This window comes from Apostichopus japonicus, chromosome 11, assembly GCF_037975245.1.
Source record: "Apostichopus japonicus isolate 1M-3 chromosome 11, ASM3797524v1, whole genome shotgun sequence".
Classification (NCBI taxonomy): domain Eukaryota; kingdom Metazoa; phylum Echinodermata; class Holothuroidea; order Aspidochirotida; family Stichopodidae; genus Apostichopus; species Apostichopus japonicus.
Window position 1 is genome coordinate 20390582 of NC_092571.1, and position 22210 is coordinate 20412791.

General features: G+C 36.8%; 1 protein-coding gene and 1 long non-coding RNA gene across 2 annotated transcripts in view; one reads left to right on the top strand and one right to left on the bottom strand.

Moving 5' to 3' along the window:
- The window catches only part of LOC139975625 (uncharacterized), a 233551-nt gene that overhangs the window by 77652 nt on the left and 133689 nt on the right, over positions 1–22210 (bottom strand). The window lies entirely within an intron of this gene.
- Positions 1–22210, top strand: part of LOC139976484 (ski oncogene-like) — a 41853-nt gene that overhangs the window by 10713 nt on the left and 8930 nt on the right. Inside the window, exons 2-4 of the mRNA XM_071985270.1 lie at positions 19157–19356; positions 19706–19789; positions 21929–22023. Of these exons, the coding sequence (XP_071841371.1) occupies positions 19157–19356; positions 19706–19789; positions 21929–22023 (379 nt within the window). The remainder of the gene's footprint in view (positions 1–19156; positions 19357–19705; positions 19790–21928; positions 22024–22210) is intronic.

Sequence of the window (22210 nt, forward strand, 5' to 3'; positions counted from 1 at the left end):
TTCAATTAAATGGAGGAAGTCCTAATTGCAGCCGTAAAATATACTGAAAAACTGTACAGAAAGTTAAGGTGTGTTGTCCAGGCATGATGTCAGAAATTGCACAAAAATGATCTTAGCCCAAATAATTAAAGTTGATAACATTTCAAACTGATCTAAATAACAGCACAATCAATATATAGGAGAGAGTTGGACCAAGGTGCTTCTCTGTTTTTGTTGTTTTTTTTTGGTTCTGCTTCTTTAATTCTAAAGCTGTTGTTATTCCTTTAACATCTGAAGTTCATCACAGTTTTGTACAAATGGATTCCATAAGACACCCCATTATATATAGCTGCAGTTTTGCATTATGGTTGATGGAAATGTCTTTGAAATCAAATAAATATCACACATACAGAAATATCACACGCATACAGGTCTATTCCTTGGGTCTTCTGGTAATGTTTAAGTTAATGTCAAGGACAGCTCTAAAAATAGCCTTTGTTACTATAGGACTTGTTTGTATATAATGTAATTTGATACCATCAAAACATTACAACCCTGGGAATAAAGGTCATAAGTTTTGACCCTTGTTGGCCCTCTTTATTTTCTTTTGCAAAACTCTGATCGGGCGGGTAACTGTTCTATGCAAAGGCATGCCAACTGAACATAACTCTGCTAAAGTGTAAACAGAATGTAGTACTGTGTGTTTTATTCTAGTATATGTTATATCACCAACCAACCTGTAAACCAATACTGTGAAGAAAAACAACATATATTGTTCATTGTGTTTGCCAATGGAGGGGGACAGGAGTGTGTCCCTGAATTCTTTGAAATACACAGTGTACATAAACCTCTCCTAATACATTAATAACACTGCATTCACAATGCATTAACTCATGCATTCACAGCTACAGAGTTATTATAACTTGTTAGTACTATTACTTATTATTTACATTGCTACAGCCCTTCAGTTTAATATATATACATAATCCTATCCATCCAATGATCCAAGCAACAGCTATATATAGAATAAACATGTGATAACACTGGTACACACCTGCCATGAAGAAACCGGTTGCAACTAGCTAGGGTTTGGCATGTGTGAGCATTGTCCCTGATTTTCTCAGTCCCCTGGGTTTACGCAGTATTTATCTTTGTAATGATATGTCAGAGTTCATAAGGAAAGGTCAAGGTTGTTTTTCAGCTGGATACCTCTTCAGACAGACCTAATTTTGTAGGGCAAACTGATCCAGTTTCGTATTTCATGACAGTTGGCAGACTGTTGCCATGATTCCCCCCCCCCCCCCCTTCTTCTTTCATGGTAATAGTCTTGCATGTTTGTCATGACTGCATGTACATATAGTGTATTGGGAGTTTGGTTTCCCAGACCTTTGGTATCAGCTGGTTTACATTTCAACAGCATTTATACATACATTTTACTATATAGCTTTCATGTCTATTTCTCTCTTAAGGCAACAACAACAGTTCTTCCAAGCAGGTTTTTACTTTATTGATGGTGGGTGGAATACTCAATCCTAGGTCATGACAAAATCCCTCAGCATTGAAGGTCATTTTCTCTACTACTTTAGTTTTCATTTAAAATAATGATGTTCAAATCATAAGAGACGTATTTAAAAAAATTCTATTCACTTTTTAAACTTCATCGAGTGGAAGAAAAAAGGGATTAATGGTCATTTTATATTTAATATTACTACTTGGTAGGGGGTAGGGGGTTGGTAAACTTGTGAACCTAATGCACATGTCTGTTAGTGTGCTTCCATGTGACAGGTAGCCTACTACACTAACACTTATGTACAGTAAACCAGCCTAGCCTACTGTTTATTTATGATTTACCAGGGTGGTAAAACCATCATCAGTGAGCTGCATCTTTCTGGTAAGATTTATATGGAAGTATTTTTAGAGGTATACTATTCTAATTATATAGTGAATCTGGTTCAAAGCACCCTCCCTCCCCCCCCCCCCCCAAAAAAAAAGAATTATCAAACTATTTCATTTTAAAATTGAAATGTAGACAACTGTTTTAACCATTTTATACACTTGTGTAACTGTAGAGAATTGTAGAGAATTGACAACGTTTCCCCGACTGAAGACTTTTACTTTCTCATGATTGAAGTTAAAGGTTTCCTGACGACAAAGCTGTGTAAAGACACACTGCAAGCCTTAGGGCACATTATTAAGTCCGAGCTTTGTGCTACATGAAACTTGTACTTGGTTCGAGTGGCTGTTGCTTAATGTAGGAGATAGCCTGACCTGGCCGGTAAACTTTCTCTGCGGCGGCGCCAAGGTTTGAGGATTAAGAGTCCGTGGCGCAAGGTTAAAACCTTGACATTAATTGATCACTCAGGTCTGAAAACGAGAGCCTTTAGGTGTGTACAAGTATTCTAGAGACAGGAAGAGTGAGATAATCTTTTCCTGCCAGACAAGAATGACAAGAATTATTCCACTTATGACTTTCATCTCTCAATTTGATGAAGAAGCTTGTGGTTTACAGACTTTTTGAGTCCATTCATTACTTACCACATGATGGCTAGTCTGTTAATCCTTGCTGTCAACTTGTTTCATCCCTTTGACCAAATTAAGCAGTTTTTGATCCTTTTATCACATCTAAGATATACTAGAGTTGAAAGGTTGGATATTTGGGGTTTAGGATATATACTGTTAAAACCAGTCTGTTGTACTGTACTGTTCATGTATACAACATTGTGCACCTCTCACAAAACACCCTTGACCTGCCATAGTCATGAGTTCTAATTGCAAGATAGTTAGAAACACTATTATAGGCCTATGTAGTTCATCTGCAGATGTAATATGTCTTGGCTAAGAGTTTCAATTTTTGCTTTCAAAAACAGCTTTTTTTCCAAGTGTTAGTTATCTTTTGGTCGCTCATGATGTTACTAACTGACATACTTTTATGTACAATATGTTGTGTTCATGAATGTGTAGCATGTGCATTTTGGGATATGTTACCTACCATGTAATATGTGTGTGTAAAAGTTGGCCTGACATTTCAATCCTAGCAGGAGCTTCTTTAGAGGCTGAATGACAAGTAACAGTAACAGAAAGGACAAATACATGCACAGAATACAGAATGGTTAATGAGCACGATGAACACAAAAGAGATAGATGTAAGAAGATTAGTAGACAAGGGATGGAGAGAAGAAAGAAACCAACAGGGGGAAGAGGAGAGGTAGGAGGCAATATGTATGTACAGAAAACTGCTCCAACTAGGATTACCCCAAGTGTGTTTTCATCATGTGCGAAACAAGCTGGCCTGTTTAATAAATACTATGCCTGTTGAGTACTACATACAGTGCAGTATACAGTAGATATGTTACAACTTGTATCCTCGTTTCATTGTTCGTTCTAGATGATACAGGTTCGTATCTTTAACTACTTAATGTCTGTATGACATTCAAATTGAACCTGTAACATTTTACCCGCATCAAATAAAAAGATAATAAAGAGTCATGTTAACTTTAGTGTTAGCTATTTGGCTTTATGCCATTTTTGACGTAGTTCCCATGCATATATCCAAAGTTTAAGAGTTCACCTATTCTTTTTAGATGAATGACATTAAATGAAAACAAACTTGGGAACAAACAAAGAATGAGTGTGTGTTTGTTTTTAGAACTTTGAACATATATAGAAATCATATAGATAAAAACGTGTATTGTCAAGTGGTCTTTGGCCAGCCCTCAGATCATACGTTACTCATTAACAGACTCCTTTATTTATTTTCAAATACATCATTTCAACCTTAGCGTCACTAAAGGATATCAGAATGTGAACCTGGGTTGAACTTTATTGTAATGTGTTAATGAGGTTGCAATTCACTTTATTATTTACAATACGTCATTTCAAAAAACCTTAGCTTTACTAAACGATGTCAGGGAGTCAACCTGGGGTGAACTTTATTGTAATGTGTTAATGATGTTGCAAATAACTTTATTATTTAAATATGTCATTTCAAAAAACCCCTAGCCTTTTCTAAACGATATCAGAGAGTCGACCTGGGGTGAACTTTATTGTAATGTGTTAATGACTTTGCAATTCACCTTTAGCAATGATCTGCTAGCATATTTCGCCTGGATTTTCTTAAGGGTCATTTCTGGTCACTGCTTTATGAATCATCACATGGTTTTCTTTGCCTAACAGATTTGCACAACAGTGTGCATACTGTATAGTATATGCTAGAAGCTGTATCCATGTGTTTTTTCAAACTACAATCTTCTAAAGGATTGCATTAGGTCAAATTTGTGTTATTCTTTGACAACTGCAAAATATTTGTGATTTGTTTTCAAGCTGAGATGGTAGTTTACTTACATAATCTTTTAGTTCATGTCAATGTTTTGGAAAGAAAGCTGTGTGGGAAGTACTAATTAACATAAATGTTTCCTTCAATTTCAATTTAATGTATTTATTCTAGTATAAATATAAAAATATTTATAAAAGGAGTAATAAAATACCATATTTTAAACAAGGTATACAAAATGTTGTTCAGTTCATACAAAATATATAAATTCTATAACAATTCATGGAAAGTTTTTTCGATTGAATCAAAATCGCATCTCTATAAACAAAGGAATTCTTAAACAAAACTGTATTCTGTACGTTGGCAAAATATCAGGATTTCATAGATTTCTGTTGATTTCAACGGTTTATTCCTGGTATGATGAGTCCACGATGTTTAGCAACTCAATTCACCTTATATTGAAGCTTTACCATTAGAAAAGTTGACTGGATGCCAAGGTCTTATGTCATATTACATAACAAGCACAGAATTTCTGAGTAAAGGTCTTCTGTTGTGTACTTGTCCACAGTGATCAATGACTGTCTGGTGTTGTGCTGTGTAGTGCTTGCAGACAGTTGCTGGTAAAGTGAGAAATAGATAGAATAGTTTAACAATGGTCATTCAAAAAAAAAAAAAAAAAATTTAAAAGTATCCTGCCTATCTATAAGTACTAATTATAAAAGCAATGACTGCTTCAAAACACTGTTTGGATAGGGAATTGATTAAATCAAATTGAAGTGGAACTCTGGGGGGAATATTGTGAGAGAGTGATTCAGTTCAAATCATCTGGAAATAATAGAGGATTAAGTAGATTAGTTTGTTGCTTTGATATTTTTTATCAATTAGAAAAATGTTTGTTTCCAGAGAAGAATTAACAGATCAATCTGTTAATTCTGTACTGCAGCAACAGCCACTGTATGTTTGTACTTGTAGACAAACTTGCAGAGTGGTACTGCAGCAACAGCCACTATAGGTTTGTACATGTAGACAAACTTGCAGAGTGGTACTGCACCAGCAGCCACTGTATGTTTGTACATGTAGACAAACTTGCAGAGTGGTAGTGCAGCAACAGCCACTATATGTTTCTACATGTAGACAAACTTGCAGAGCGTTACTGCAGCAGCTTGTTTTCGTATGCGCGTTTGCATGCATGAAGTTGCTGAGCAGTGCTTTTAATTTATCCAATGGGTGTCAGTGTTGTTTTTCCAATCTACGAATGAATCACGGTACCCGAGTAGATCCGTTTCCAAGAGTGTGAGGTCGTGTGCAACATCCTGTAATTGTTCCTAGCTGCCCTTGGAATAACATCCTTTTCCGAATTCTGTCTTCCTGATGTTATTGAGAAAAGTAGGTCTTTGACCAATAACCAAAAATAAAATGTTAGATGGCCACCAAAAAAATAAAAAATAAATGACATTTCAAAAAGGTAGTTTTAGTATGTTCATGATTCCTGAGGAAGGAAGGAAGGTGTTGTTACTTAGTGGCATTATCCAGGTGTGCAGATAAGCATTTTGGGAAATCATAAATAAAGGGAATTGAAAGCCACAAATTTTCGAAGGACTTCTTTTTTAGTCTGCTATCGTGACAAAAATATCATCGTAACTCGGTGAAGCATTAGTGTGTAGACGGCTGTGCAGGAAGTCGAACAATGATGGTCACATGTTAATAAATAACTGTTTGCTTTGGAACAACCCTTTTCAGTTGTGAAGATTTGTTTGTGATGCTCTGATACCCAAATCCCATGGCAATATAGTCATATATATAAGTTACAGTATATTAAGTTATATAATTAGTTATATAGAAGCAAGGTTTTCCAGTCATGATTTTAAGCAGGGTGTAATCTGTAATTGAGCTTAGCCATTGATAATTTGTAAGACGTCTTGCCTCTGAATATATGTGTAAGGACAAACAACAACCCAGACTCTCAGGTGGTAGTGGTGATATAACAAGCTGTGTTTATGTGTGGGGGGAAAAAAGAAGCATTTTAGTCCTGGAAGCATTTTGGAGGCAATGTACAGTGTTGTGTAACAATTGCCTTGTGCCCGCCCTTCCACAAGTTACTTAGATAACAAAATACTGTAGCTATTGCATGCCGTTATGCACATGTATTTGAGTAGATTGTCATGGCACCTGATAGCATTATTAGCTAGGTTTTGTTTCATTTAACAATGGGTCTAGTAAGAACCTTCCTTCCCTTTGCATGGAGAGTTCCCACTTGGTTGTCCTTTTGACATTTAGCAGAAGGGTTAAAGTGCCACATTTTTACCCCATTTTATCTCTTTCTGTACATTTATGGTTTGATGCCATGTATTTTGGTCTAGCAAGATGAACTTATTATAAATCAAATTGAGGAATTCTTGTTTAATACCCCTGGTTTTCAATTGGAACAACCCACAAATGCCAATCTTTTAATGTGTTTATACTACCCTCCCACACAGTGCAAAGTGTAATGAAAACCAGTCATTGGGTCTGGTCTATAATCTATGGGGTATTATGGCTTGTTATGCTCTTTTCTAAGAACTCTGTGACAGGGTTGACTTGAAGTTCATGAGTTCAGGCTAGGGCCATTTTGGAATGACAGATCTGTTTATAAATGAACTACAGGGGTCTTATGAGGTACAGTTTTACACTGGAGAGGGGTAATATGTTCAGGATGGGCTCAATTTCAAGGTCTGTAATTATTGGACATATTGTTGATAAAACAAAAGATTTACAATGCACTGTTTTACGAACTGTAATGTTTTTGGTTAACAATCTTGTAAACTTTTGAACTGCACTAGTTTAGGGCATTGCATGGTTGTCCTTTGTGTGATCTTTAATACATCCTACCAATTTAAAAGTTAGGATCTGATATTTATAAAATATTTTTTTTACAGATTTTCTCCTGTGTGTCTAAAGTTAGTTTGCAAATGGAGCTCATTAGCTTTGCTATTTATCTGTTGTTATCGTCTTGAAGGGGGGGGGGGGGGGAAGGGCTAGAGGGAGGAACAATATGGTACAAGGCAAATGGATAAAGTAACACTCTAAAAAGACAACTGGGATTTTGACAAGGAAATGATGATAGTGGTAACAATTTCATAATTTAAAAACATATGATTGTAGTGAATTTCAATCAATTTTGTACACACCTGAGCCTGTACTAATCAGCATACACTGTGTTGTTACTCTGGGACAATACTATATATAATATATCATCGTCACTTCAATTAAAAAAAGAACGTGACATAGACAAACAGTTGTCCTTGTGTACCAGCTTTATCCAACTGTCCATCAGGGGAAAGACCTTGTGTCAAGAGGGAATCACTTGACAAGGTTTGTAGGTCTGCTGCGTAGGCAGCTGTACTACCACAGTATCTCTGTATTATCTATCATCTGCTAATCTAGCCTCAGTCTGGACTGTTTTCATGCATTGGCAGACTTCACCAGTTCACCTTGACCAACTTTTTAAAACCCTCTAAAGAGATAAAAGAAGAAAAGGAAAAAAGAAAAAGAAAAGCAGAACTAGTTTGTGGAGGTGGAATGGCCTCAAAGTATGTATTTGACCTTTAAGGATGATGAGTACTTGGGAAGATAATATCCCTCCCTTCACAGTCGACATTTTTGTGGTTTTGAAAAGGTCTAGACAGAGAGATGTCTGGTCTTTAAATATTAACTGGTGCCTTTAAGAGTCTGTCTGCCTGCTGCCTTTCTTGAGGATGACTGGTCTCTCTAACAAAACCTTTAAATGGTGGAATTCTTGAACTCATTAGTTTAATTAATTAATTAATTATGCTGAATTATTTTGAACATTGTAAATGTTCTGTTTATTGTCCTTTTGTTTTAGTTTCTTTCTCTTTTCTTCTCTCCTTCTGAATGGGTAGTTCCTCCCTAAACAAAGTATATAAATTTGTAATGACATTCCTGTGCAAGGTAAAGGGGGGGGGGGGGTTGGGGGTGTGATAGATTGGTACAATGCTACTTGTAAATGAAAGAATATTAATCATTAAAAGTGGACAGTATTGGAATATTTACCATACTTTGGAGAGGGAAAACAATGGAAATTGCACTCCATAATTAATATTGAGGCAGAGACTGAATTTTTTTAACGATAAGTATTTGTGAAGTTAGAAATTTGGACACCAGCTGTACTAAATGCTTGTACAGTGGTACATGTTGAAAGGTAGTTTTTTTTTAATGTGTCTTAATTAAATTGTATGACAGGTAATTCAGGAACCTATTAAAGAATGATTTCCTATCTGTTTGTAAAATAGAGTTGTACATGATATCAGGTGATGTCATGTCATTAATACCATGATTATATCAAATACTGTTCAAAACCAAAAGCAAAACACCAAGGGTGAAGTTGAAAGATCGAAAGATTGAAAATTCAAGTGGAAGTGTGCGTCTTATGCCATTGGCTATTAGATTCAGAAGGAAGAGGTTGACCTTAGATTGGGTCATTGAGGGGAGGTACGCAGTGCAAGAATGTTAACAGTTAATAGGCTAGGGTAGATTTGGTGTGCATATACATAGCTACCTTAGACTACTTGAAATCATCAGTCTCGTGTAAGGTTAAATTTTGCCAAGGATTCTACCTTTTGCTACTACTACTTACTATGTTTTATCTTTCTCACCCACACCTCTCCCCTACCCCCCAATTAGTGCAGTTCTCCATGTCAATGTCGCTTACACTTAAGCACAGCGCTCCCACTGACCCACTTTCGTATTTCTGCCCACTGCCTCTTCCATCCCAACCTACCTTTCTGAAATAAAACACCTGGAATTTTCTCTTTGCATGATTCATCATGGTTTTACATAGTTCTACCTGTTATCAGCATGGCCTGGAGGAAGTCAAGCAAAAGATGTAAAATTTTGTTAGGTTTGTGCCCCCTCTCAACATGGAGTTTGTACAGGTACCGGTTGTGCGAAAGCTGACTAGTGTATAATTATACATAAGTCTGTCACCTTTCTGTAGAAGTGGTACTTATAGGCTACTGGAAAATGCAAAGGTTGTATCATATATCATGTTGAGGATTGAAATGGATGTGAAATATTGGTAAAATTAAATGTTGTCAAACTCCTGTGCTGCCTGTCCCTCTTTTCAACACTAATGCTGCCTTCCACATGCATTGATAATTCAAAAGATTCTCATCCTCTTGATTGCTGGTATAAAATTTTGAGCTGCCTTCTTTGTTATTATTCAGTTCAACAGGGTCAGCCATTGGGCAGACAAACTGACCTTACATTTGGATGTTTTCTTTCAGTCTGAGGGTCAACCCTTGTCTAGGAAGTCTGTTCATTTGCTTTGTAACTTTTAATACTTTTTCAGAAGATAGGTTCTAGCAAATAGATGGAACTAGTTACCTTCAACTCTTGTAGGGCATTTTGTCAGCAAGTTAGGTGGAGTTTCTTAAAAATTTGAAGCTTTTGCATGTCCTGGCTATACGCAGCTGCACTATTGTGATGCGTTGTGCTCAAAGTCATGGTTATTGGAACCAAATGTTACCAATTAGCACACTAACAGTTATTAAAAGTTTTCTGAGTATTTTCCTGGAAGCGCTCTGGACCTCCCAAACTATTCTCAGCCATCTGGGATTACTATAAATAGATATTTTAAAATATGTGTCTCAGAATGGGTAATATTACGTTTATAGCGGCAGTAAAATGCTTACACAAATTTGAGCATGGGTTCCCATTACGTGACTTTCTAGCATATTTTGGGCAATACTGAGGACCTGTAAAGTGGTCGCATTGCCAGGATATTAGCATAAACAAATATCACCTGTTGGATTTGTTTACATGAACCACTTCATACCTTCCATGCCAATAATGTTTTAATTCATTCATAGACCTTTTCTTTTCTTTTTGTCTAACAAAGAAACTGTACTGTAACAACAGACTTGACAGACATTTCAAAGTTTTGATTTTTGAAATGCCTCACAGGTTAAAATTACAAAATAATTTAACACAGTTTCTTGTTGAAATAACACATTTACTTCGTTCCTCGCTTACCTGTCTCCTCATAACCTATGCACCTCATTCTACCGTGTCTAGTATGCCCTGGTAATCTTTTAACACTGTGCACCCTCAGCGACCGGCTCCTCTGGTCGTTGCCCTTCCTTCTCATGAGACCTTCTCTTCCAAACAGACACGGTAGAATGAGGTGCATAGGTTGTGAGGAGACAGGTAAGCTCGTCACTCGTAAATATATAAACCAGTAAGTTTTATAATAACAACAGAAAAAAAAAGAGGAAGAAAGATGATGGTTTTAGCAGGACTAATTGCCTCTTCCTTACTCGGAATCGTTGCCACGACAACTTGTTGAACATGTTGTGGCAACATTACCAGATAAAAAATAACACCCAGCAATGATTTTGTAATGTTGCAAAGCTCTGTTTAGTTAAGGAATGGTTAATAAGCGTGAAAGTACACAAGTCCTTTGGCATACATTGTTAAAGTTATTAGTTGTGACCTGGCTTAAGGCATTTGACCCCTTCATCCTTTATTATCAATACAGGTAGCTGCAAACGCACTTATCGTTGGCAATGGCATGGTATAATCGGTCACCAGTCTTTGCAGCACTTCGCCCTCCCCTCCCCCCCCCCCCTCTTTTCAGGAAACAGCTCTTGTATTTTGTGCATGTTTTTGCCATCAGTACACCACAAAATTGTAGTGTGATGTGAGGGAACGGAAATAACAGATCAAGTTATCTTTTTTGATGGGTTGACAAATTATGGATGGTTTTGTATTCTTGACGAGAAATGTCAGATGCCGGTATAGGGGCTGTCATCATGTCAGCTGCTGCTGCTGCTGGTGGGGACTGGATAATTGTTGCCTTTAACCCAGATGCAACACAGCAGGAGAACCAAGAAAGCTTCTGTCAACATCATTTTTTCTTCCTTTTTATACCAATAAAAAGGGTATTTCCATGACTACTGTACAAAACCCTGACCTACAGTTTGAGCTTTGCTATGATCTTCTTGTTTAAAACATCTGAAATCTGTGGAAAGTTTAAACAGTGTTGTTTAATAACATTTCTTGCAACAATTCACAATTTGATTGGCAAGTTGAAAGGGGGAGGGGGGGAGGGGGGTGAGAGTGAAGAAAAAACAAAACAAAGAAAAAAGCCAACACGGTACAAAAATTGAAAAAGAAGAATCAAATTCTCACACAACAACCACCCTCTTTAAGCTTCGTAGTTTACTTTGAATCAGCTGGTGAATGTCCTTAGTTGTCAGTTTCTGGCTATTTTCTCAAAAACTCATGTTTTCGTTCTTGTTTTTTTGCTTAGAATAGCTATTTATCAACGATTTCATTTCATTTTGAAGACGAACAGTAGTTGAAACAGCACTCTTTACCATGTACGACGCATTCAACATGTCCAAAAACATGCATCCCCTAAGTCTTCCAACTGTGATTAGGGTGAAAACTTGACTAGCCAAGCCTAGGCCGACAACGACGAACTGATTTTGTGGTGGAATTTTTAGTTTACCGATCGGACACGTTGAATAGTGAATAGTGTCGAGAGAGTTTACCCAAAATCAATTAAAAAACACTGCACTTTAAGCTGTGGTAACTTGGCTTGACATCTGGTACCGTTCTTCCAAACCTTGATAATGTTAACAACATCTTTCAACCTTGTTGCATCTGATTAAGCATGCAAGGCATATAGAACCAGACAGATCGTCGCCAAAGCTGAGAGGTTGGTGTAGCCTTCGGATTGTTAATGGAAAGTTTCTTGCTCGTTCCCTTGTTGTTGTTTTTTTGTTTTACAGTCAAGTGTTTTTTTATATATATTTTTTATTTATAATTTAAACTGAGTATTTGCAAGAAAACAGTCTGAAATACTGTAATTGAGTTTTATTCTCAAGTTGAATGATTTGTACCGTTGTACATAACCCATACATTTATTGAATATAAATTGCTTCCTTTCAGTTCAGTGTGGTTTGCTAATGCAGATTCTTAACTAATTTTCTTTTGTGACTGGCTTCATTCAACATGGGGAGGCGGGGGGGGGGGGGGGTGGAGGAGTGGTAATGACTTTGTGGAAATTAAGTTCACTTATTCAGTTACATCTTACAGAAAAGTGATACAGTAAAGACAAATAAAAGCCTAGTATGGAGAGAGTGCAAGAAAAAAATATTAACAATAACAAATAACAATGTTAGTAAACCATGGATTGGGAAAGGATTTACCATGACATTGGTAGTTTTCTTATTTTTTTTTAACTTTAAAATGTGGATCTTGTTTGTGAGAAAAATTAGAAAATGACAGTTTACGGTAGTAAACATTTCTGTTCCTAGCACAAATAACCAACTTTATCTTTCTGTCATTCGCTGTTCATATCTCCTTCAACAGATTGCAGTATCCTATATAATCATCATGATCACCATTTTGTTATAATAAGCTTGAGTATGAAGCTAATTTTATAGAGTCTCCTATATGCCACATCAGTTTTGCAGCTTCTTCCCGGCTAAAACCCTTTGTTGTTGTAGTAGTTGTTTGTTAAGGGCATATCAGGAAGGTGGCAAAGCTATTCTACTAGATATCTTGTCCCTGGCAACAACTGCTGCAGTAGTGAACAAGCCATCTTTTGGATGTGATCCAGGACTTCCCTGGATACCACCACAGTTAGAGCTAGCTACTCAGGGGTGTAAGCACAGTCTTTAGAATACCTGTTTCCAAAAAAAAATAATAATAATAATAATATATAAAAAAAAATAGGAAAACAAGAACTGCCTTTCATAATTGGCTATTGGTTTTTCTAGGGGTTTGAAGGGTTTAGAAAAGACCATGCTATGTAGAAATTGAAATGTGGAATGTGGATGTGTTCCAACTTCTTGGGATGTGACAAGTTGCAGAACTCTCTAGCTATAATTGCATGCTGTGGTGACTTAATTCATTTGCCATACATATGTCTACCTACTATCTCCCAGTCTTCTGTGACGTACAACTGTACACATGAAAATGTCAACAGTGGAAGCTGCTATCTAGCTGGGGAAGGTCAAAAACTTCACTGACCTTGGTTGCCTAGTAACATCCTTGGCAAGGTTGCTTTATATTGCTTTTTATAGGCCAGGTGAGGGTTATGAAGAACCCAATGAGTGAGCTTGCATGTGATTTCAAATCACCCATGATGATTCTGGTATTTGAGTTTTTGGGCAAAGTGGTTGAGTTGGATGATTATATAAACCTATTGATATCTTGATCTATATTTAGAACAGAGAGACGAGGCATGTTTAAACTTCTTCCCCATAGGATTTTGTTATAGAACAAGTATAATTCAGTAAACATATTGTACTGGTCACCTTCTATACAATTATTGGTTTGATTATAGTTTCACAACATATAATTTAATAGTTCAGAATCAAGAAATATATTTCATCCTTGTTGGTTTAAGTGCTTTTTAGGACTACAAGAAAGAAATGGGTAATTATTGGAGACTATCTGTTGTAATTGGTTATGGTTGTGTGTTTGGTATATATACATGTTGGAAAGTATTCATGCAATGTTTCCTTCTATTGCCTGATTCCTCTGGTATATAACCTATTGGAACCTGGTGTTATCAGCCAGAATTATTGTGAGTCTATACTTATACTATATATGCTTACCATATCTAGTTGGTCTCAGTGCCAGGCATAATTTATCTGGTATTGGAAAGCAAAGTGTTCCGCAACTTGGGCAAAATTTGCTGCAGCTGTGCAACAATATATCGGCAATTTATGTTCACCATGGTCGTCTGTATACATGAGAAATAGTACAGACAGAGCCTTGGAAGCTACTTCACAAAACTTTGAACACTTAGCAGCCTTATTCCTGCAATGACAGAAAATATTATGAAGGTGGCAGTGAAATTGCATATTTATGCTTTGTTGGTTGATGTTTGGAGCAGGAGTGACCATACAGTTTGACTTTTCTAGCATATTATGGGCCACTAGCAATGACCTTTAATCAAACTGATGTTTACTTTGATTTCGGTGTTTCACAGCTTCACAGTTCTTGATACACTCGCACGCACAGTATTGTGCTCAGCAGCACTGTTGCTTTCCCATACAGAATACATGTACGCTACATCATCGGAGGAAAGAGATGATTTGTAGGCAACAGAATTGAATGATTACAGTGAAGATTATTGAGTCTCTCTGTGGGATTTGATCTGTCTGCTTTGAAAATCTTATTGTAATCTAAAGCACCCCCCATTCCTGTGTTTAATGATAGATTAAAGTAACTGTACACATACCAAGAAGAAAGAAAGAAAGAAAAAGTGTCCAATTTAGTTATTGTTAACTCTAATCCTGCGATAAGTCGCTGAATGGGACAACTTGTTTTCTTCTTTTCTTGTGAAGAAAAAATAACTCATTCTCTCCTTCCAAGAAGTTCTTCCAGCAAGTTTGACCATGGTCGACTGACCATGTTGAATAGTCCTTTGACTGGTCAGTCCATCTTATTTGTCCTCCTCCATGGAGGATGGTGAGTTTGGTTAACAATTTACTTGTCTGGCAAGCAAGCTCTTTTTAAGAAATCCTGAGGTCTTCAAGAAAACTTTTGACCAGAAAGCTCTGAAATCCCTCCCTCCCTCCTGTTTCTTTATCAATCATACAGCACTGTAATAATGCATTCACATATTTGAGGTGTTGGCTTTTAACTGTTCGAGTCAGTCAACTAAGTTGTCAGTTCTTGGAATTAAATTCCGGTTTGAGAAGAAGCTTGTCACAGATCAAGAATGTGTCAAGAATCTAGAAACAGCTAAGTTAAGTTAAAAAAAAGTGTGTAAGCATGAACAAATATACCTTCATTTTTAACCATTTTTCTCATCATCCACAAGAATATTTAAACCTGTGAAACATTCTTAAAATTTTTCTAGAAGGAGTTAGCACTAGGGATCCATGACCACAGACATATTTTCAGTCTTCAGTTTGGTAGGGGAAAGGGGGGGGGGGGTGTGCTGGCTGGCTGGTTTAGTTGAACACTGAATTCTTTTGTTTCCTCTATACCTCCTCTGATATTAGTCACTTTCCATGAACATACATGTACTGTAATGGAACTCTACAATATACATTTCCTGGTCCAATCTCAGTAGTCGGAGGTACTCTCTGCAGACGTCCCCCATCTGTTAACAATTCTGTGATGGATATTGATCTACTCAACATTAGTCATTTCATATCCCTCTGGGTTGAAATGTAAAAATTATAGTGCCATTAACAAATGTCTCTTCCCTTCGGTGAATTGTACAAGTCATTGTGTGGAGTTGATTTTAAGTCATTAGTATTTGTAATTTAAATGTAATCTCAAACCTTGAAGAAGAATATAAAAAATTATAAAAAATCGGATTTTAAGGGTAAGAGTTGAGTTTAGAGAAGCATAACTGAATGTTCAGTAAGAGTGGCCTCCATTTCCATTTTGACTTGAATTCATTCCAACCTTGGTGGTACCAAGGATGGAAATACAGTAGCCATCCATCTTTTCTTCTCCTTCAGTATTATTTGTTTGGATTCGTTCACATGTTCCATCAGTAGCCTAAGCCAACGTCTGCCACATTTCATTATATTGCCCAGACCGAGTAATTGGATTGACCACTCTGTTAAGCTGTTTCTCCTTTTTCAGGGTAAATCCTGGTTATATTGACCCAACCAAGCAGGAGGTTCTATGAAGTAATAGACTATTGTTAGGATTTTTAGGTCTTAGCAAAGATGACATTTGTTAAAGTCAGTCATCCATCAAACATGCCACTCAAAGAAAAACCTAAACAAGAGGACCGTGTGTTTCCCAACTTCTGCCCATTTCGAAGCTTTTCATATTGCTTCTAAGATCTTATTACCCCCTCTACCATCACCACCACTACCACATCATCTTCGAGTGTCTATGGTCTTGCTATTTTATCATTTATTTTATCATTTATTTATACGATTTGTTTTAAAATACTGTCTCAAAATGGATAACACTGTACTTTAAAGCTGTCAATTTCTTTCCTTCTAGCTGACAATTCGAAAGTAAACAACAGTAGATGAGCAGCACATGTATGCTATAAATGTTTAAAGACATGCAAACTTTATAAAACCATTTAACTATCAAAATTAATTGCAAATAAATTAAAGGCTTCCCCTTGACAGTGTTTCCAACAAAGCTCTCCCTTTATTGAAAGAGTGACAATTTTGTACATTTTTTAGTCTTGGTGATGATGAAGATGATCACTAGGTCAAAGTTTGTTTAGGTTTTTTATATCTCATCTGACCTTCGTATCCACCTTCCAGTTCCTGATTATGTCAGGCTCTTACATTTTACGGAAACCTTCATTTTGAAGTCATCCACATTTAGAGTCTATATTTATCATGGTTCCCCCACATCATGAAAAAAACAGGACAAGAAAGGAAAAACAATAAAAAAGTAAAAAAAAATTAGAAGAAATTGGCCTCCAAGGAGACAGTCTGTCTCTAAGTGCCAATAAAGGAAGATATTTGATTCCTTGATATAAACTACTTGCCATAATTAAAAGCTGGTCTGTGGAAACTATTGCCCCATTTAGACAATCAATCAATAACAACGGAGACTCACCCAATGTTTGTCTGGCGAACAAAAAAAAAAGAGCACAGGATCAATGTCACAACACAATGGGCTGTTGGGAAAGAACGGCTTGTTTGCCAGGAGGAGGAAGAAGCTGTTAGAAATTAGAATGTTGACTGGACGATGCCTTTTCCACCTACCATACAGTTTAGGTCAGAGTGCTGTATATTTTTACATCCTTTCTTTGTTGAGTTACTTTTTTAACAATGCTTAGTTTAAGAATTGAGACAAGCAGACAATTTTCATTGATTTTGCGAGGTACAAATAAACGTTATTTGTCTTTGAAAATTATTTTCAGCATACATTGAATTTAAGCAAGGTTAAACTAGCTGGGGAAAAAATTGTTTCTGACCTTCCAAATTTATTCTGAAACAGTGAGGCATATATTAATTGTTACATATATTTAAAACGTGTCTCAGTGAGTGGAGAGTGCTCTGATGATCGTTAGAGTTGGAATGTTCGATTTTGTAATTTGACTTTTTGAGTTTTTTGATGGTAGCCTTGGTAGGGTGGTTGAAACTCAGCATTTAAAAGCATAACAACATACCACTCAAGTCATTTATAAGCTGACCATGTTATAACAGCCGACCAGAATATAGCTACCTTTGAAAGATTTTCACAACCACATGTGTAAACAAGTTTTGAATTACAGTTATGTTCCTCAAGTCCTCCAATTTTGTTAAAATGCATGAATCACAGATTAAGGGTTCCCTTTTTGATGAGATTAACCCTGATAATATCAGCTACAAAAGGTGTGTGATCCCAAGTTGGCTACAATTTACTCCATCCATATAAGAAAACAAAAGATCCATAGTTTTTGGCCTCTAATTTAGAGGTACTTTCATTCATAAACCATGACTTAAAAATAAGATCATAAATAACGATAACTTTGGGAGGTGAGATTCTCATGATCTACATAAAATGATTTTTTTTTGCTCAAAATGTAATGATAATGAAGTTAAGTTAGAAAAGATACAGAAGAAAAGATTGTTGACCTGTTTAGATGTTGTAACTTTGCAGAACAAAACTGACCACTTCGATCAATTGGTGTAAGCTTTAATCAATAACATTTTATAAATATATATTCAGTGATAAAATCTGATCAGTAGTCTGTGTAGTTGTTGTTGTTGGTTTTGGGCTGTTTAAAGTTAGAAGCTTACACTGGCAAAGGCTCTGCATTATATATGGGAAATACTACTACTGTACATGTAACATATATAGGGAGAGGTTATCTAAGTAGAGGGAGTAAGTTAACAACTGTGACAGCCAAGTTGTGTAAGAATTGGCCTTTATGTTTATTACCAACCAGTTGCTGCTAACTTTGCAGTTGTGGCCTTGGCTGTATTCCAACCTTTTTAGACTAGCAATAAACAAGCATGCTAAGCGGCTGTTTGTTGACATTATGTGTTGTAATTCACCATATGTCTCTGCATGCACAAATCCTATACATATATATTCCTACAGTAGAGTATATATGTAAGTAGGTTCAAACTGGGCTGGTTGAAGGCCAAATAGGAGGACAGTTTGTGTGTCTAAAAAGGAAGGAAGGATCCTTTTAAAGGAGAGAGAGGAAGATTTGAAAAGGAATAAAAAGAGTCTAGGGATAATTTGTACTGGGTGTATCTGCAGTTTAAGCAGTGTTTGGTTGAAGGTTATTTTCTTTTGTGTAAGGGATTCAATGTAGACATGTTGTATAAGGCCAGAGGGGGGGGGGGGAGGGGGTGGAAGGCTCCAAAAGGTCTCCATTTGCATTAGTTTATCCTTGGAGAGAAGGACTGCAAAAAGAACAATATGGAGAGAGAAAAAAAAAAACCTTAGTATTGTTGCATTGGTAATCTGCTGTTATGCAATGGTAAATTTTGATTGTAAAGTTCACATTACCTACCAGATTTCATGACAAATATGGTTAGATTTTGAGTAGTTATCACAATGAAGTACTAGAGCTCATGTTTTAGTCTTATCCACACACTGTATTACTGATGGTGCCACTTATTAACCTCATTGCTCAACCTAGATAGTAGATCAATGAACATTAATCATTCAACATATTAAATTAATGTCACTGACAGCAACCCAACCCCCCCACCCTCCTCCCTACATCCTGTCATCTTCCCTCCCCTCCACCACTTTCCCTAACCCCAGACTGTTGTTCTTCAAATGAATGCATAACATAAACTTTTAATCTTCGCTTCTAGAAACCTTTTTGATTGCATTTTCTGATCTTGATTGAACTTAACAAAATGCTCTGTTTGAATTACTTTGTAAAATCTTTATAAATATTCAGCTCCATATTGACTGATCTTTTCACTTTTCTGTTTCCGTTGACAGAACTTTGATGAAAATGGCAACCCAAAGAAGTGCAAGATGGAATCATCAGTAGGGGAAGGAAAGGAAGCCTATTTTGCTCCTGGCTGGCCAGGGTTCCCCATGCAGAGGCCATCAGCGTTCAGGCCCTGGTCTCCAGCAATGCTTGCAAAGGAGGGCAAGAAGATGCTACCAGAACATGGAACAGTACTGGTCAGGGATGGGTAGGTTTCAAAGGATTCTTCTCTTTTGTGTGTATGTGTTGGGGATGGGAGAACAAATTTTGGTATTTTGCTATCTCTAGTTGCCCAGATATGGCACTCTGTTGAGAACAGGGTTGATATTTCAATTTTGTATTTTTGGGAATTTTTGTGAAATTTTTGTGAAATTTTTGGGAATTTTTGGGAATTTTTGGGAAATTTTTGGGAATTTTGGGAATTTTTTTGTGAATTATTTCTGGGAAATTTTCCCAGCTACGCCCATGACCTGTTACATCCATTTGTCCTCCTATGCGAAAAGAGGTAAATGTCAATCTTAAACTCAATATTATTATTTTACCTTTTCCCTACACAGCCACGGTATTTCAACTTTCTTAAGGATGGGACCCCCTGTGCTAGTTAATCCGGAAAGAGTCATCCCACACAATGCAGCTTCAGAGTAAGTTAACATTATGGAATGCCAAAAGGACAATTTTATTTGAAGATGTTGTGAAAGATATATGTGTATATCTTCTAAGATTAGTCCACAAGATGTAATCTGATCTTGGGATTGATGTTTGATCACAAATTGCCCCTTGATATCATAATATATATGAACACATTGAACTCAGCTAATTCTTTCAATTTCAAAAACTACATTTGCAATTTTTGCATACCATGTCAGATTTAGGTTTTTCCATCTAGAAAACTTACCTTCTGAGTTCTCACCCTCTCCTTCCCCTCTTTCTCCCCCCCCCACACATTCCATCTCCCCCCCCATTTGTTAACCCCCTCCCTCTTCTCTGTGACAAGAGTCTGATTATTCTGCCATTGTACACTCAACCTCAGTATACTTACTGATGGTCTCTGGTATGCTAGTAAACTCTTGTCCTGCTTTAGTAAACAATCTAGGCTGATGATGTGTCATAACACATTAAAGCCAGTTGGATGCTACTTTATTGTCCTACTTAACATAACCCTGTCCCACTTTATAATGTCAGAGTCAACAAATGGTTAAGTGATGTGCACAATGTCGTTACCCCCCAAATCTTGCGAGGTTATGCCTTCCTTTCTCAAAAAAACGTGCGAATCACTCTCGCACTTAATTAGTGATGGAGTTTTGTCTTGACATTAATGCTACCGACAAATAACAATATTGTTTGTGAGTAGGTTGGTATGTGTGTGTGTGTGTTGGTTGTGTGTAACAAAAGATTTCACATCAATACACAAACATTTACAGCAGCTGCTGCTTTAAGTTTGATAAATTATCAGGACATCTGCTTGTAAGCTGAAAAGGTTGCTGTGCCACAATTTGGTGCCTGCGAAAAGTCATTAAAACGAACAGTCGAACTTGTTTATTGGAAGCCTGCATGACATTCCTCCATTGGAGAGAGAGAGGGAGATGTTGCTTGCTCTATAATTATTTGAGCGGGAGGATGTTGACATCTTTACTGGCAGTTTATGCGATGGGCTCACTGCCAATCAACGGGGGTTGGGGTGTGGGTTCCGAGAAATTGAAATTTTGAAATCTTTTTTGCTGGTACTTGCCTATGCCCAGGAGCTTATGAATTGACAAATCTTGCATGGCAAAATATATTGCTGGCTGTTGTATACCACTTTTCCATTCCTCCCCCCTCCCCTCCCCCACCCTCTGAGAACAAGTAATAACTTTTGAGCAAGTAGAAAGCTGCTTAAAGAGACAAATTCTGAAGAATCTATAAATGCCAAGTGAGTCTGCAGCAATGTGGTCAGTCATATATTACAGTTTCCAATTTGTACTTGATAAAGCATTGTACTGTGTACTACTGTATATGATATTTGTCAATATTAAAAACTGCCTGGATAACTTGCTGGTTGGATTTCATAGGCTGAACTACAGTAAAGTACACAAGTTCATATCCATATGTGACTATTTGTTAAAGAAAAAAAAGAGCGATAGCTCACCCTATTAAAAGGTTACTCTGGTATGTTGCGCTGGTAGTACAGCAGCACAGTTCAGCGTTATGATGGATATGTTGCGACTGAGAAATCTAGTGGCGATGATCAATTATTTATTGCATACTGTATATTCCAGTTTGCCCTGCATTTGTTGATAAATTTTACTACTGATAAACTCTTCCAGCAAAGAACCAGTGTCATGGCTGACAAATAAAAGAGCAGATGAACTCTACATAGCAAGTACTTTCTCACACTTGAAGGTACATCTGTCATTAATATCCACGTTTTCTGTTTTCTGAAATGGACAATAAAGTTTCTATCTATCTATGTCCAAAAGCGTAGGACTTTTTTCGTAGAATATAATAATTAGGAAATTGATAATAAAATCTATGAACTGTAATATTAAAACTGAAACACTCATCCCCTTTGTCTCTTTTGCCTTCCTCCCCTCTCTCCTAGTTCTCACCTTCCTATCCCATTCGCTTCCATCCACATCACCCCCTCCCCCTCCATCCTCTCACTGTTAGATATACTACAAAACTTAACAACAACAAAAAACTTGTGAACAGTATAAAGGTCAAAATGTTTTGTTGCCAAATCATCTCATATTTTTCTCATATTTGATTTATATTTTCTTTACTCTCTCTGATCATTACAACAGCTATGACAGTCAGTTTGCTCCTAATGTTGCCCTGGCTCCACACAAAGCTGCCAAGAAAGAATCCTCGTCCATCAAGGGAGAAAAAATGATATCAGGTAAATTGGCCTTCATCAAATCTAAAGTAACACTTTCATTTGTTTGTAGCTCTTCTGTAGACATCAGACATGTGGTTAGTTGGTACTCATATTTTATCATGGTTGTCTTCAGGTACTCATACTTATCTTCATCAGTCTTGTACTCGTACTGGTACTCTGGACGGTTTGGCATCAAGTATTGATACTA